This window comes from Rhineura floridana, chromosome 15, assembly GCF_030035675.1.
Source record: "Rhineura floridana isolate rRhiFlo1 chromosome 15, rRhiFlo1.hap2, whole genome shotgun sequence".
In the NCBI taxonomy this organism is placed as follows: Eukaryota; Metazoa; Chordata; class Lepidosauria; order Squamata; family Rhineuridae; genus Rhineura; species Rhineura floridana.
In genome coordinates this window covers 29,823,643-29,839,502 of record NC_084494.1, presented here as the reverse complement: position 1 = coordinate 29,839,502, position 15,860 = coordinate 29,823,643, and the positions used below count along the sequence as shown (strand labels likewise).

General features: G+C 46.9%; 1 protein-coding gene across 1 annotated transcript; it reads right to left on the bottom strand.

The window, feature by feature from the left end:
* Positions 1-254: 254 nt before the first annotated feature.
* LOC133370612 (chemerin-like receptor 1) lies at positions 255-5,727 on the bottom strand. The gene is made up of 2 exons (XM_061597175.1): positions 5,599-5,727; positions 255-1,915 (listed from the first exon to the last, which is right to left on the bottom strand). Exon 2 carries the CDS (start codon positions 1,905-1,907, stop codon positions 876-878), a length of 1,032 nt encoding a protein of 343 aa, XP_061453159.1. The 5' UTR covers positions 1,908-1,915; positions 5,599-5,727; the 3' UTR covers positions 255-875.
* Positions 5,728-15,860: the final 10,133 nt, after the last annotated feature.

The window sequence follows — 15,860 nt, the reverse complement described above, 5'->3', positions numbered from 1 at the left end:
AATATATAAGAAATAAAAGAGGCAATAAAAATACAGTTAAAAATCGTACAGCGTCTAGCACAGTGCGTTACAATTCCTATGACAGGCAAAAAAATCATTGTGGTCCGCCAAGAAGACCCTCAGCAACTTTCAAGTGGTCCATGGAGAAAAGAATTTGGGAACCGCTGCTGCATAGCATGTCAAAGGCACATTCCCTTTCAGAGCCAATGAGAGAACACATTTTCACCCATCTCCAATTACGTTCAGAGACCTGAGACTCTTCAAAAATCTGGATTCATACTGAGCTCAGTAGGTGTAGGCTACATACACAACATATATTTAAAGCACATGGCTTCCCCACAAAGTAACTGGGAACTATAGTTTACCCTTTACAGAGCTACAGTTCCCAGCACCCTTACCAAACGACCATTTCCAGGATTCTGTATGTGTGCCGTACATGTGGCTGTAGAGTTTTATGCCAGAGTTCCTTCCTTGCATGCAGCCATAGGGCACATTATCATTCTTCCATTCAGATCTTCTCTTGCCCTGCCTGTCTAGAATAAGTCCTGGAGTGGTCAAGTCTGCACTTAGCCAGGACATTCTGAAAATCCAGGCCTGGGTCAAGGAATGGATCCCTGGGTCAAGGAATGGATCTACCACAAATCTTACCCCCCTCCTTTTAACACAGCAGTTATCTGTGGTTTTATAATGTTCAGAAAACATAACAGTGTACCACATGATCAAATTTCACCCACTCTACATTTGGGGGAGAGAAGTGGCTGGCCTAAAATGTCACATTCCTTCAACGTGATAGATAAATACTATTTTAGCAAACTGTGATACACAGGCCTCACAAGCCAACTGGCCTCCAGGACCTTGAGTTTGCTTACAGCACCCTACGGAGTGGAGTGGTCCAGCACACCAATGGAAGAAGCTGCTTCCCTCTGGTATTTGGTAGGCCTTCTCAAGGAGTAGCCACTATCTTCAAGCAAGGTTCTCCTGAAAGCCCCAGAGAAGTTGAAATGGCTTAGCTTTCTGCGGAAGTCCAGGCCCATGAAGAAGTAAAGGATGGGGTTAGTACAGCTATTGAGGTAGGCCAGTGAGGAAGTGAGAGGGAGGCCCACGGAAATCCCTTGGCCCTTCACGCCTGCCAATTTGAGTAGAAGGAAGAGATGGTATGGTGCCCAGCAGAGAAAGAACGTGATTACAATGGCCAAGATGACCTTGAAGGGTTTCTTGGAGCGGAAGGTGGCCTGCCGTCTCCTCAGCTTCCAAGCGATGATTCCGTAGCAGACCACAATGATGGCAAAAGGAGCCAGGAACCCACAAACCAACCTCAGGAGATACAAGGCCAACTTTACTGTCTCCCCGTCCCCCAGTGCGAGGGAGCATTTGGTCCGGTTACCCTTCTCTGTAACCACGCTACGGTAAAAGTAGAAAGGGAGGCTGGTGGCAGTAGCTACAGACCAGGCCCCGAGGGCAGCCACCCATGCCAAGCGGGGTCCACGGTGGTTTTTGAACCACACCGGGTAGGCCACGGAGACTGCTCGGTCTAAGCTGATGGAGGCCAAGAGGAAGACGCTGCAGAACATGTTGAGGTACTTGATGAAGCTGTTGGCTCGGCACAGGAAGCTCCCAAAGGGCCATCCTTCGTAGAAAGCATTCTTCAGCAGTGGCACTATCCGGCTCACAGAGAACAGGAAGTCGGCCAAGGCTAGGTGGAAGAACCAGACGCAATTGACAGTACGCAGGACCTGGCGGGCTGTGATCCAGATCACGGCTCCATTACCGACAGAACCAAGCAGGAAAACCATGCCGTAGAAGAAGACCTGAATCATGTCCATTACTTTGCTCTCGACACTTTTGGTTTTAGAGGACAATAACAAGGATGCACTGGTAGGCCACAAGGCAGTGACGTTAACATCCATGGTGGAACCTTTGCAAAGAGAGAGAAATGAGAAGTGAGATGGTCCCGAGGTTGCTATGTGGATCCTGAAATGGACTCCAACTACTGTAAAAAAAAAAATCCAATAGTCCATTTCTAACCCTCCAGCTCTGGCACTGAAATAAAGCTGGGATCTCTTAGGAAAGATGCCCATTCTCCACAATTCTGGGTCAGGGGTGGGGAACCTTTCTCACCCTGAGGGGCGCCATTTCTCCTGGACCATTTTCTGGGGGCCACATTGCCATTGGTGGGCAGGACCAGAGGCAAAAGTGGGTGGAAATATGAATGTTACCCTTTGTAGGCTTGTTTCTTCACACCATCCTACACTCTCCTCTGACCTCCACCCAGGCAAGCAAGAGGCTATATCAGAGTCCATGGACATCTTCCAGCCAGGCAAAAGCACTCAAGGAGAGGGCAAAGCAGAGTCAGTGAGGGTTGTGGCTGGAGAGGGTGCATTTATTGATTATTTATAAAAGTATTTATATATTGCCCTCATAAAATATCAGGGCTGCGTACCGCAGTATGAAAATTGTACTGCCATTACAAGCAGTAGAAAACAATCATTAAAATGACTGGCTATTCAAGCAAGATTTAAAGAACTGCAGAGGCCTGCTGGTATAAGAAGGTCCTACTTGCAGACTTCCCATTGGGTTGTCCGCTGTGAAAACAGGATGCTGTACTAGATGGGCCACTGGCTTGATCCAGTAGCCAGGCTCTTATGTGATGGCCACTAACGTGGATGGCTTTAAAAGGGGATTAGACAAATTCATGGAGGATGAGGCTTTCAATAGCTACTAGCCACCATGGCTATGTTCTACCCCTACTGTCAGAGGCAATGTGCTTCTGAATACCGGCTGCTGGGAATTGCACGCGGGGAGAGTGCTGTGGCAGTCGGGCACTGCTTGTGGGCATCCCAGAGGCATCCCAGAGAACAGGATGCTGGACTAGATGGTCCCTCCGCCTGATCCAGGAGGCTCTTTTATGTTCTTATGATCAAAGGTGCCTGTAAACACAAAGTGAGGATACCTGCTGAATCTCTGCTGAAAGAGTTTTCCACAGCATGGGGCCAGCAATACTAAATGCCTGACTTCTGCCTGAGGCCAGCTGGGCCTCTGTAACATGGGGGATGGGAGTAGACACAACCAAGAGTACTCCTCCAGATGATCTCGGTGATCAAGCTGGGATATAAAGGCTAAGGTATCCTGGACCAAAGTTTGTTCAAGCAGCATATGGGTAGCCAGTGTAGACTTTTTAACAGAGGTGTCACATGCTGTCAGCCATCTGCCCCCATCAGTAGTCTAGCCACTACATTCTACATTATTTGGAGCTTCCAGACTAGGCCCAAAGGCAGCCCCACATAAGAGTGTATTGCAGTAATCCAGTCTCCAGTTTACAAACATGTGGACCACAATGGCCAAGTTATCCCAAGCCAGAAACAGCCATAGCTGGTGAACCAGGCGAAGCTGGTGAAAGGCACTCCTAGCTACAGAGGTCACGTGGACCCCTAATGACCAAGATGTATCCAGGAGTACCCCAAAACTATGTACCTGCTCCTGCAGAAGGAGTGCAACCCCATCCAGAACAGGTAACTGTCCTGTCTTCTGGACACGGGAACCACCTACCCACAGAGCATCCGTCTTCCCAGGAGTCAAACTAGTTCATTGGCCCTCATCCAGTCTAACACTGCATTGAAAGACTAGTCCAGGGCTTGTGCAGATTCTCCTGGTTCTGATGTTATGGAGAAATAGAGCAGAGTCTCACTGGCATACTGAGGGCACCGTGCTCAAAAAATTCCATCATATAGATGTTAAGTAGCACTGGTGACAGAACCATGCCCCGAAGAACCCCAGAGCCTCCCCATAGCATGACTTGGGGAGAGTCCCAAGGGCCAGGTAGAGATGCAAGTGACTGAGAAACAAGTGGATTAAATAATGATAGGCTCCTGAGAGCCCAAAGTACCCATTGACAAAGAGGAGGCTGCCCATTGCATCTTTGCCTGAGTCACGGCTCTGGGCTTGCCTCTTCCCGATGAGCCTCTAACGGGGGTTGCATTCATCCTGTCCTGTCTCTGCATTGCAGCCCTCAGACAATCCCAATGCACAGAAGCACCAGAATTACCCCCCTGTAAAGGAGGCTGCCTGTTGTGTCCCTGCATGGATCTCTATTCTAGGCTTGTCCCCTTCCAATCAGCAACTCACACAGAAATACAGGACATGGGCTCTCCAGTCAAAAAAATGGGGCGGGGGGAAGAAACCAAGTCCTGTGAGGAAAGGTTGAAGGCGGTGGGCATGGAGAAGAGAGAATTAAAAGGGGATATGATGGCCACCTTCAAATATCCAAAAAGGTTATCACATAGATAATGGCACTTATTTGTTTTCTGTTGCTCTAGAGGGCAGGACCTGAGGCAGCAGGTTTAAATACAAGAAACTTTTTTTTATGAAACACTGGGAAGTAGTCCTTGATTGTACTAGCTGTATGACCGCAGAACAGACTGCAGAACCTCCATTAGAGGTTTTCAGGCAGAGGCTGGATGGCCACCTATCAGGGGTGCAGTCACAGTGGATTTCCCACATTAGTATGAATAATGACCTTTGAGGTCCCTATTCCACATAAATGTAAATGTACTGCCTTCAAGTTGATTCTGACTTATGGCAACCCTATGAACAGGGTTTTCACAAGGCTGAGAGGCAGTGACTGGCCCAAGGTCACCCAGTGAGCTTCATGGCTATGTGGGGATTTGAACCCTGGTTTCCCAGGTCATAGTCCAACACCTTAACCACTACACCACATACGGAAGCCAATTACAACATTAGTGACGGTGTAGCATGATCCAGACTAGTTTGAGCATGAATGAGCAGACTAGTTTAGGGGAACCCAGGAGATTCTATATGATAACAGAAGGAAATGGCTGTACACCGCCCTGGGAGCTTATTGCTATAGGGCGGTCTAAAAATGTAATAAAATAAAATAAATAAAATAAATAAGGTCTCAGGAGAAAAAGTGGTAGCCTGACCCTGCCTAATGGTAAGACTGGCTGTGTTTTGGAGTATAAGAGTGAAAGTGTGTCTCCACTTCTTTTCCCAGAAAAAAGGAGTGTGCCTCAGTATACAATTAAAGCACAATATTTAAAGCACAATCAAAGCACATCCTCCCCCAAGAATCTTGGGAGCTGCCCTTTGTTAAGGGTTCCGGGAATTGTAGCTCTGTGAGAGGTAAACTACAGTTCCCAGGATTCTTTGGCAGGGAGATGTGCTTTAAATGCATGATGTGTATGCAGTTTGTGGCTGCCACTGAGGTGAGCTATGCAGTTTCTTTACACCAGAGTACAAATCACATAGAGGGAAACCGAGAGACACACACTCCAATCTGAGCACACCACTAAGGCCACACACCTCAATCATGCAGGCACAAACCCAGACGCAACAAAGACACACGTCGCAATGCAAACCACAATGCAGACAGTGCGCAATCTTGGGTGCCACAGACCACAACCAAAGGGCGATACATGCGGGGAAGAAGCAACCTCACCAAATGGACAACAGCACATTCCTCTCATTTCGAAATCCCAAAGCACCCAGGACAGCCACAGAGACAAAAACGGCCATTGCGTGCTAATGGGACAACCCAACATCAAAGAAGGTGAAGCGTCCTGGGCCGGAGGACTTCACCATTACCTGTCGGAAGATTCAGGAGTCAGGTCTTTCCTTGTCTTTCACTGAAGTCCTTTTACAGGAAACTGGCGTTTCTTGGTTGCCGCCTGCCTGCCTCCCTCGCCTGGCTAAGATCTTGGTCTCCGGCCAAGATGAAGATTAGCTCCTGACAAAAAGAGGAACTTGGTGAGATGGTTACTTCGTTTTGCGTGGAAGAGCGGGAACTGCGGGGGCCTGCATGGGTTTGGGAGGCTTTTCCGGCTGGGCAAGCTGCAGGGACCACTTGAGAGAGTGCAAAGGTCCTGGAATCAACAGTTCTGAAGAAACAGGGCGAGCCATTCATTTTTAAAATGTCACTAGAGAGCAGCGGGGTGTACTAATTCATGGGGCAGGGAGAATTCACCAGATGCATGTCTTCAAGAGGAATTCCTTCCCGTGGGACTGAACTGTTCTTTTTGTACTGAAGAGTGCTCATGCAGAGTGGATAAGAGGCCGGCTATACTCTCCATGCTAAAATGCAGCCAGGTTCTGCAACAAGAAAAAGCTGGTTTCTGCAACCCGAATACATTACTCAAATCAAGCACATTTGCTCGATTTATTCTGTGGTCTTTTTATTAAACCATTTTTTTAAAAAAAATCCCTACCTTCTATTAGCTATGGAATTTATTTATTTAATTATTACATTTATATACCGCCCCATAGCCAAAGCTCTCTGGGCGGTTTACATGAGATAACCCCACGCCTTGCCCACATTACTTCTGATGTCTCTATTCATCGGAGGCAGCCCCTATTTTCTGATGCCTGTCCCTGGTAAAATAGTGTTCCTGTTTTTCCTTATTTCACCTTTTGGGGGTGATGCTGGGCATGCCTTATGGACATTTTGCTTAAAAACAACTGGAATGCTTCACTTTACAATTGCCTCCCCCCCCCCCTGCAGCCGGTCTCTAAACCAGAGATTGGAAGCTTGTGGTCCTCCAAACATTGCTGGACCAGTGGTGGCTGATGCCCGTGGGTACTGGTGGGGCGGAAGGCAGGGAGCCCAACAGTAGGTGAAGCAAGAGCCAATGAGAGGCAGAGCCAACTCATTCCAGTTTTGTCCCCAACCTCCTCCACCCTGCTGAGTGGTACAAGGGCAACACTGAGACTAAGGATGAGGAGGCAGCTGACAGCCAGGGCCACCCCCTGGCCTGGTTATAAGTAAGAAGACAGGCAAATGCAATCTGGCTGAGGTTCAAACTGAGGTTGGTGGGGCACTGCCTCACTAGCCCCAATGGGCCAGCCTCTACTGTATTGGACCACAATTCCCATCTGCCCTGACAATGTTTTAGCCATGCTGACTGGGTATGATGGAAGTTGGGAGTCCAACAACATTTGAAGTATCACAGGTTCTCCATCCCTGCCCTGCTCTAGGTGATAAATATTTGAGGAGGGGGGTGCATCTGAATGCTAGCGCACATGCCAAAAATCAGTGCACAGAGGCATGCCCATGCATTTACTTCTGTTTCACCCCTTCTCATAACCACCAGTTCAGTCAGCAAAAATTGCTGTATGCATTGCATATATTCTATATGGACAATCAGATTCCCAATGAGACAAAGCTGTCTGTTTAAGCCTCCTTATATAGCACAGTGAGGAGGAGAGCCTGGCTGGGAGTTCAGAGTCTGTGAGGCCGCTCGTGTCTCCTGGGTGTCAAGGGCCAGCTAAAGATCACCCCCACAGTGAGTGGCTCAGGGGTTACGTGCCCTGCCACCTGTGCAGCCGTGGGCAAGCTGCATAGTCCTAAGGAGCCCAGTTGCCCCCCAGCTGGCAGTTGCGGACAAGGCAGGGGCTGGCTTGTGCAGCTGTGGCAAGCTGAGCAGGCCCTGGCCAGTTGGGGAGGACTAGCCTCAGAGGGAGGAAATGGTATACCCCCTCTGAATACTGCTTACCAATTTTCCAAAGAAAGATAAAGAAACGCTGATGGTCACTTTACTAAAAATAAGAAACAACATAGGGCAAGCTGTTGAAGAAGCAGAACAGGAGTGTGTGTGTGTGTCTGTGTGTGTGGCTGCACTGTGGAATTAATGCTTGGTATGAGCAATGAATAGGCGTTACAAATACACAAATGTTCTTATTTCCGCATTTGAAGCAAATGCCTGCACAGGTCTACGATCTCTTTGCCTGCCTGACTGGGCTGATTTGCCCGATATCATTCAGCTATGTAAAAAATAAAAAAGAAGGTTCCCACAGAAGACATCAAAATGATAACTCATTTATTAACAGCGACATATATCAGAATAACTTATAACTGCAGGAAAATAGTTTCCCTATGTTCAATGACTGGATTGCAAGAGTGCAGGACAGCCTTTACCAGCCGGGTGTTGTCCTGTTGTTTTGGACCACAACTCCCATCATCCCTAGCCAGCTGGCAGGAGGCGAAGTCCAAAACATCCGGAGGACATCAGATTGGCAAAGGTTGGTGCAGGACCTGGTTTACGTGGTTAAATTAACCAAGGTGACAAGGGAAGGGAGAACATTGATAATCTATTGAAAAATGGAGTCTTTCATGTATTGGTTTGGCGCAATAGAGTTATGGGGAAATTTTAAGGAAGATTGGATGTTGTTGTTCCAATACATGATAGATGCATTGGGACCAGTGTACTTGAGCTGTCTGTTAGAGGGTTGATTAATTTTATGTTAACATTTTGATTTTAAAATGTATTTAAAGGCACGTGTCATGCACAGAAATCATTTCAAGTACTACAGCTTTTGAAATAAACTGACAGGCATAACACAGATCAGGACAAAATCCAAAAAAAGCCTCATTTAGACAGTTCTCACAACAGGAGTCGTTATCTAGTTTGCCCGACAATGCATTTAATTTAAACAGGAAGTCACACTACATAAGGGCTCCTTTTTCCTGTTTGCGTGAGCACTGATAGTTTGGCTGCACGTGAAAGCCACAGCCATGAGGGCTGCTCACAGATTGAGTCGAAGATGAAGACTGTCTAATACGGAGATGGCAGTCTACGTTTTTCTACAGTTTTGCTTACTGTATTTCCTTGTCCAACCACTTTCTGCTTTGGGTAACATCATGACTGGCAAAGAGTTCTGAAGAACTCAGAAGATTGCCCCCATTTTGTGACATTTTGGTTGGGCCTAATAAAGGTATTACCTTGTTGTTTCCTTATGGACCAAATAATTGCAGCATGTACCCTTTTTTATTTTGAGCTAGATCAGGGCGATGGTAGGAACATAAGAAGATGCCTTTCACTGAGTCACATCCTTGGTCCATCCAACGCAGTATTGCCTACACCGTCTGGCAGAGGCTCTCCAGGGTTTCCGGCAGGAGGGTCTTCCCCAGTCTGATTTGGAGATGCCGGGGATTGAACCTGGGACCTTCTGCATACAAAGCAGATGCTATGATCAGCTGTACCAAACTCCAGATCTAGATTAAGCCCCCGCAGCTGATTCGCTGACCGATACGTTGCAACAGGTAAAAATATTTGCTCTGTCAATCCACATTCCTAGGATTTACACAAAGCCTGACCAATCCAAAGCCTCCATACTATCTACCAATCGTAGGGACTGATGCTGCACAACCTTGTTTCCTTTTGTGCCTGATAAAGAATCGGAACCCTAAGTCTGCACAAAGTCAAGCACCTTAGTAGTCAAGATCCCAGCCTAAAGCCATAATCTTCTTGGTTCAATCCCCAGAGCCTCTGATGTGCACACAGTCCTGTTTATGAGCTTCTTACTACATTCATAGCCACTGCATGGATGCTATTTTTAAATCACTCCTCATGGCAGCAGCAGTCTCAACACAAGGAACTGTTCATGGACTGAGTGATTTTCTCCACATGGCTCACTGATCTTCTCAGGAAGCATCTGCAGTGTTGCACAGAAAAACCCGGCTAGTGTATGGCTGTGTGTACACAGTCTTCCCCATACCCATGGGGTGACAGTTGTCACATGGTGGTGTTTAAAGCAGCCTCCATATTTTGGCCATTGCATGTGCAATCAGCCTTCAGAGGACTGATAAGGACTTTGTGGTAGAGCACAAATGTGGCCTGCAGGAGGCCCCAGGTACATCTCCACACAGGGCTGGGAAAGAACCCCTCTCAGAGACCTGTAGGGCTGTTACCAATCAGGGTAAAATGGAAATGGACTGCCTTCAAGTTGATTCTGACTTATGGGCGACCCTTTGAATAGGGTTTTCATGGTAAGCAGTATTCAGAGGGGGTTTACCATCACCTCCCTCTGAGGCTGAGAGGCCGTGACTGGCCCAAGGTCACCCAGTGAGCTTCATGGCTGTGTGGGGATTCGAACCCTGGTCTTCCAGGTCATAGTCCAACACTTTAACCACTACACCACACTGGCTCTCACCAATCAGGGTAGATGATACCAGTGCTGAATACGGCATCCTCATAGGACTGATCCGGTTCTCACACATGTAGGTTTGCCTCATGATGACTGAACCCTCAAATTATTATTTGAATGAATTGGGACAATCACAGCACAGGCAAAACGTTCAAATTGCCATAAAAATGCTTTTCAGTTGAGTCAGTTTCACACGTGTAGGCAGCTGTGGCTATAATCAAGAAAAAAGAAACCAAGTTGATGTACATACATGTGTGAACTCGGCCTTAAGACAGGTGTCGGGAACATGTGGCCCTCCAAATGTTGTTGGACTCCAATTCCCATCAGCCACAACCAGCATGGCCAATGGTCAAGGAAGATGGGTGCTGTAGCCCAACAACATCTGGAAAGCCGTGGGTAACTCTATCTATGCCTTAAGCCAGGGGTAGCCAACTTGCTGCCCTCCAAACACTGTTGGACTCCAACTCCCATAAGTCTTAGCTGGCATGGCCAAGGGTCAGGGATAACGGAAACTGGAGTCCAGCATTATCTGATAGGCACTGCGCTAGCACTGTGCTGGCTACTCATATGGTGTCTAAGGGGAAGGATTATAGCTCAGTGGTCGAGCACATCTTTTGTGTTCCACCCAAGTTCAGCCCCTGACATCTCCAAAGAGCTGACTCAAGACATTTTGCTGCCTGGGGAAAGGGCAAGATAGCACCCTGTCCATTCCATGTTCAGAAACTGACTGGACTGGCAATGAAATCATTCTTCAACACCAGCAAGAGGGCATCATCCTCCACTGTGCTGGAGGATCACAGGCTCCCTTCAGTGGTGGCTGGTGCCCGTCGAGACTGATGGGGTGGAATGCAGGTAGCCCAAACAGTAGCCGGAGCCTGAGTCAATCAGAGGTAGAGCCAGCTCAGTCGAAGTTTCCCCCATCCTCCTCCCTGCTGTGTTCTACAAGGGCAACACTTGGACTAAAGAAGAGGAAGCTGGCAGTTCTGCCACTGCCTGAAGTGGTGGTAAGTAAGAAGGCAGACAGGTGAGGGGTGGGTGAAGGCAGTGTGAGGAAGGTATGGCAGAGTCCCACTTGCCTTAATGGACCAGTCTCCACTGGCTAGCTTAGAGAGTGCTGGGCAAATCAAGTGACAGCTCTGTCCTCCAACACTTCACTGTTGCTCCTGCCTTCCGACAACCGTTGCCTGACGTCTCCTCTGCCTAATGGTAGGGCTTGCACTGCCTTCAGCTGGGAGGATCAGAGGATCTTCCTCTGCCTGAGACGCTGGGGAGCAGCTGCCCGACAATATTGGACGAGGGGCACCAGTGCTGTGACCTGGGAACTTGACGCAGTCTCAAGGAGTTCATGGTGCTCTCTGAAAATTGTACTCAGATCTTCAAAGACAGGCTCAGCAGCAGACCATCAATCATAATGAAGAAACCAGATGTCTGCTTCGGCACAGATCCAGACTGTGTTAATTCATCTGTCTTGACACATGACAAGTGTGTGACAGTAAACTGGGGTCAAAGCTTCCAGCACTTGACCATTTCTTTTCTCGTGCTCATGCAGCACCAGATACTGCTCTTTAAATGGCCCCACTGGAAGAAGGGCAACAACCGGTGCCAGATGCCTGGAACAAATGCTCTTTAGCCGCTACTCATGCAGAGAGAATACTCAAAATGCATTGCTCTACCAGGGCCTGTATGAAAATTCCCAGCATGCCCTGCTTTAGGATAGCTCTGTGGAGAGACGATTCCCAGCATGCATTTGTCTTTTGTGGACACTTTTAGACTCACAGTGTTCCAGAACAACTGAAGCTTGCTGGGAAATTGCGGCACTTAATGACACACCAAAACAAGAGGTGCTCTGCATTTAAGTCCACCTGCAAACCCTAAGTCCTCATCCTGCATGGAGGCAGGTTGTAGGCAGCCGGTGAGGACAGGAAGGCCCCTCATTTCACTTTCTCATTTCAGGGTAGAAATGGAAAGATCTGTCAGTTCTCACAGTTTCTCATTTTCCAATCCTAAATTGAGTTGCCCATATTTCTGCAGCAATTTGTGGTGTTGTTGTTCTTTTTTAAAAAAATCCTCCTAAAAGTTCTCCAGCATTATAGTGCAAATTTCTCCTAATAATCACATTTTTGTAGGCACTTTGGGCTACTGTACACATTGTTGCAAGCAATTTCTGTTTATATAATGTATTTTTGGATGTCTTTGTGCCCATATATTCATTTCTATGCACACTTTCCCCTAATATATGCATTTTTGTTTGGCTGGCGAACTGCATTGCAAAATTCAGATAAGAGTGAATTTCAAAGGAGGGCTGTGCTTCGCTTCTCATACTGTTTTGGAAAGTGCAAATCTGATCGATTCGGCTTTAAATGCAACCTGAATCGAATTTCTCACCCATACCTATTTCAAGGCTTGTCCTGGCCTGGAAAGCAAGGCCTGGGGCCAAGCACCAGGGAGACACTGGTATGCGTGCAAAGCTTGACCCCAAGACTGTTTTTTTCTGGAAGATTTACATTCCTGTAGGCGCACAATAACATTTTCTCTAACTTTCCCTGTGGTTCTGCTAACTTGCCAGGTAAAGAAAAGGGAAGCCTGGTTGCTCCATCACACTGTGTGAAACCTTCGCAATTCAGGAAGCTGCTCCGTGCCCACTTCCCTTTTCATGTCCCGAGACTGAAGGTCCTCGCTACCCTGTAGACAGGCCTCACGGAAAGATGCTGTGAACTCAGTGCGACATCCGCCTCCGGCCTCCCAGTCCCAAAATAGCAAGGAGACGGCTCAGCTCTTTCTCCTAATGAGATGTGCATGTTGTGGAGGTGTCAGTCAGGTGTCTGGGCTTGACTGCTAACCTCAGCTCTACCTGAGCATTCCGCTCATGTGAAAAACATACATGCAAGTGGAGAGAGGAAAGGCACACATGCCAGGCTTGGTCCCCAGGCCATCCTCGTCGCCCTCCGACCGATGGTGAGCAACTTGCCTAAAGTGGGGAGCCTTCTGAACTCATGGAGGCATCCTGTGAGATTATGCAGGGTTCTGGAACAAAGCAAATGTTATTCCACACTTTCCCATGCATTCTCCGACCCCCATCTTTTGGTGGAGTGGGAGGTCTTAACTCCTTTCTCTCTGGTGATTTTCCAGCTCCAATCTCTCAAATTACTTGTTGACCCAGTGGGGGAGGGAGGGAAGCACATTTCGTTCCCCCCTGCCTAGGTACAAGCAGCAAGAACGATGACAAATGTGAAGGGAGAAAAGAGGTGGGGAGGAAAGGGTTAAGCTGCTCCTTCCCCCTACCCCCCCTCCCAGATCAGTCTCCCATTAGAGACTGCAGACTAGGCTTTAAGTAAAAGAGAAAGAGAGGGAGAGAACATGGGGGAGGAGGAGAAGAAATCCAAACACGTGATTAATGTCATGTCTCATTTGAGGCTGAGTAACAACAACCAACCACACACATCCCTATAAATAGGACTAAGAAGAAGCACTGCTAGATCAAGCGAGGCAGGACTGTAACTTCTTAATTGTTTTCATAACCCTTTGTTCTGAGTCCCTTTCCTTTCCTTTTCCTTCCTCTTTCTTCCCCAGTTAGCACAAGAACATGGGAAGCTACCTTTTACAGAGTCAGACCGTCGGTCCATCTCATTCCGTTTTGTCCACATTACAGGCAGCAGTTCTCCAGGATTTCAGGCAGGGGCATTCCCAGCCCTACCTGGAGGTCCTGGGAACCTACTGCTGGCAAAACATCGAGTCTACGACTCAGTATCAAAGAGAAAATTGTGATGATTACTACTTTCTTTTGTGATGAACTTCACAAACTCAATTTGGTTCGCATGTAAAGCCGAATTGATCAAATGTGCACTTCCCAAAACAATCTGAGAACGGAGACACAGCCCTCCCTCAAAACGTGCACTTATCTGGATTTTGAGATGCAGTTCTCCAACCAAGCAAGGTTTACAAAAAGGCATGTATCAGAGGCAAGTGTGCACAAAATGAATATATTGGTGAAAATAATGTACAAAATTCATTGTATTAAGATAAATTGCTTGCAAAAATATGTACATTAGCCAAAACTACGTACAAAAATTTATTTATTAGGATAAATTCACAGGAAAATGCTGAAGAATTTTTATTTTTTTTAAAAAACAAACAAATTGCTGCAGAAACGTGGAGAACTGAATTTAAGATTGGAAAAAATGAGAAACAGAGAGAACAGAAATTGACAGATGTTTCCATCCTTAGTTTCAGACAGGAGACACTCCCAGCCCTACCTGGAGATCACGGGGACCTGCTACATGCAAAACATGGGGTTTACCACTCAGTATCAAACAGATAATGATAATGATTACTACTGCTAAAACTACTACTACTACTAGTGGTGCTTTATCCACCTACTCACTCCACTTGCCATCCCCTAGCTCCACCTGTATTTGCTATCTCCCCACAGCCATACATACATACATACAAGGATTTTTCATGGTCACAATCACCCTACAATTATTTAAATGATCCTTGAAGAGTTAAATATTAGAACTTTGTATTATGGGCTAGAGATGGACTCCATTCCTTAGGCTTTCCTTTGCTCTGCTTTTCATTTTCAGTTGTGTTGTCTACCCAGCCAGCAATAAAAATGCATGTTTGTTTGCCTGCAGTAAGAAGTAGAGAAGGATTGGGTGCTTATTACTCAAGGGTGAAATGAAGAGATAACAAAGTGATCTGAAAAAAATGGCTATCCTTTACTCTTTTAGAGCACTTACTATAGTCCCAATCATAGTGACTATTTTTTCATCTTTTTCTTGTTTACCTGATGGCAAAGGATGAAAACAGCCATACCTGGCTGGCTGGAAACCTCGGCTGTAACTCAGGCCTAATTTCTGATTTTCCCATTATGTGCAGCTCAACACAAGGCCTTGTCAGGGTTTCTGGACAGTAAAACCAACCCAGCAACCAGTAAAAAAAAAATCCAATTACTTTCCACAATTAGTTTCCAATTGCTTAGCTAGTCCTTTATATAGCAGCCAGTTAAAAAGGTTTCCCTTGATTATCCAACAGGAAGGAAAATCTAAAGGCCAAGAACAAGACTAGAAGGAGTAACTCTCAAGGAGGAGTTAACAAACATACCCTATATTTATTTTCTCTCCGCCCTTTCCTAAAGTTGTAGTATGGCCAAATTTGTTTTTCAGGTGGAATCTAAAACTGAGATACCTAATGCAGCATCAAAGCCAAGATCAGGAGCTCACTGTCATTACCAAAGTAGTTCAGTTCATGAAGAATCAGAAGAACACAGGGACAGACTACAGATGAGAGGGAACTGTAGCTATAGGCAAAGTCAAGCTTTTGAGTCTTGTATTCCTGGGGATCTCTCAAAAAATGGCGAGACAGTTCAGCAGATTAAACTGCATTCATGTAAGTTAACACACTCTCTGGATGGAAGAGGAGTGAGGGGGAAGGTCATGCCTTTCCCTTCTCCTGGCCTGGCCCTCATGTCCTCTTCCCCAGTGAGGGGCAGGGGATTGGCTGGCACAAGGCTTTTGTCCCCCCCAAATGCCCCACCTACAATTGTGGCTGCCCCACCTGACAAGGAAGGCTGGCCACAGGGCTGCTGGCACCACAATTAGGCTTAGAAAAAAAGCCTAATTTCACCAGGGGAAGAGGCAAGGCAGTGGTCCCTTGCAGCACTAGGCAAGGCCTTTGCAGGTGCATTTGCACCTATGGATGCCGCATTGGTGACCATTGTACAGAGTAAAGCCAGCCTGGCTTGTAAAGGGAGCATCAGCTTCCCACAGTTACCTCTCTGTGTCAGCCGCTTGTTAAAGTTGGTGTTCTAATAACCCTTTAAAAAAAAAAGAACTGGAATGATTAGCATCTGAAATCTAGTGAAACTTTTCTTTCCCTTTATGACGATCCTCCGTGTGTGTGTGTGCATGCCAGTCAAAGTCATGTCA

Bases quoted from the DNA above. Each gene is read 5' to 3' on its own strand.
- LOC133370612 (XM_061597175.1), bottom strand. From the start codon at position 1,907: ATGGATGTTAACGTCACTGCCTTGTGGCCTACCAGTGCATCCTTGTTA.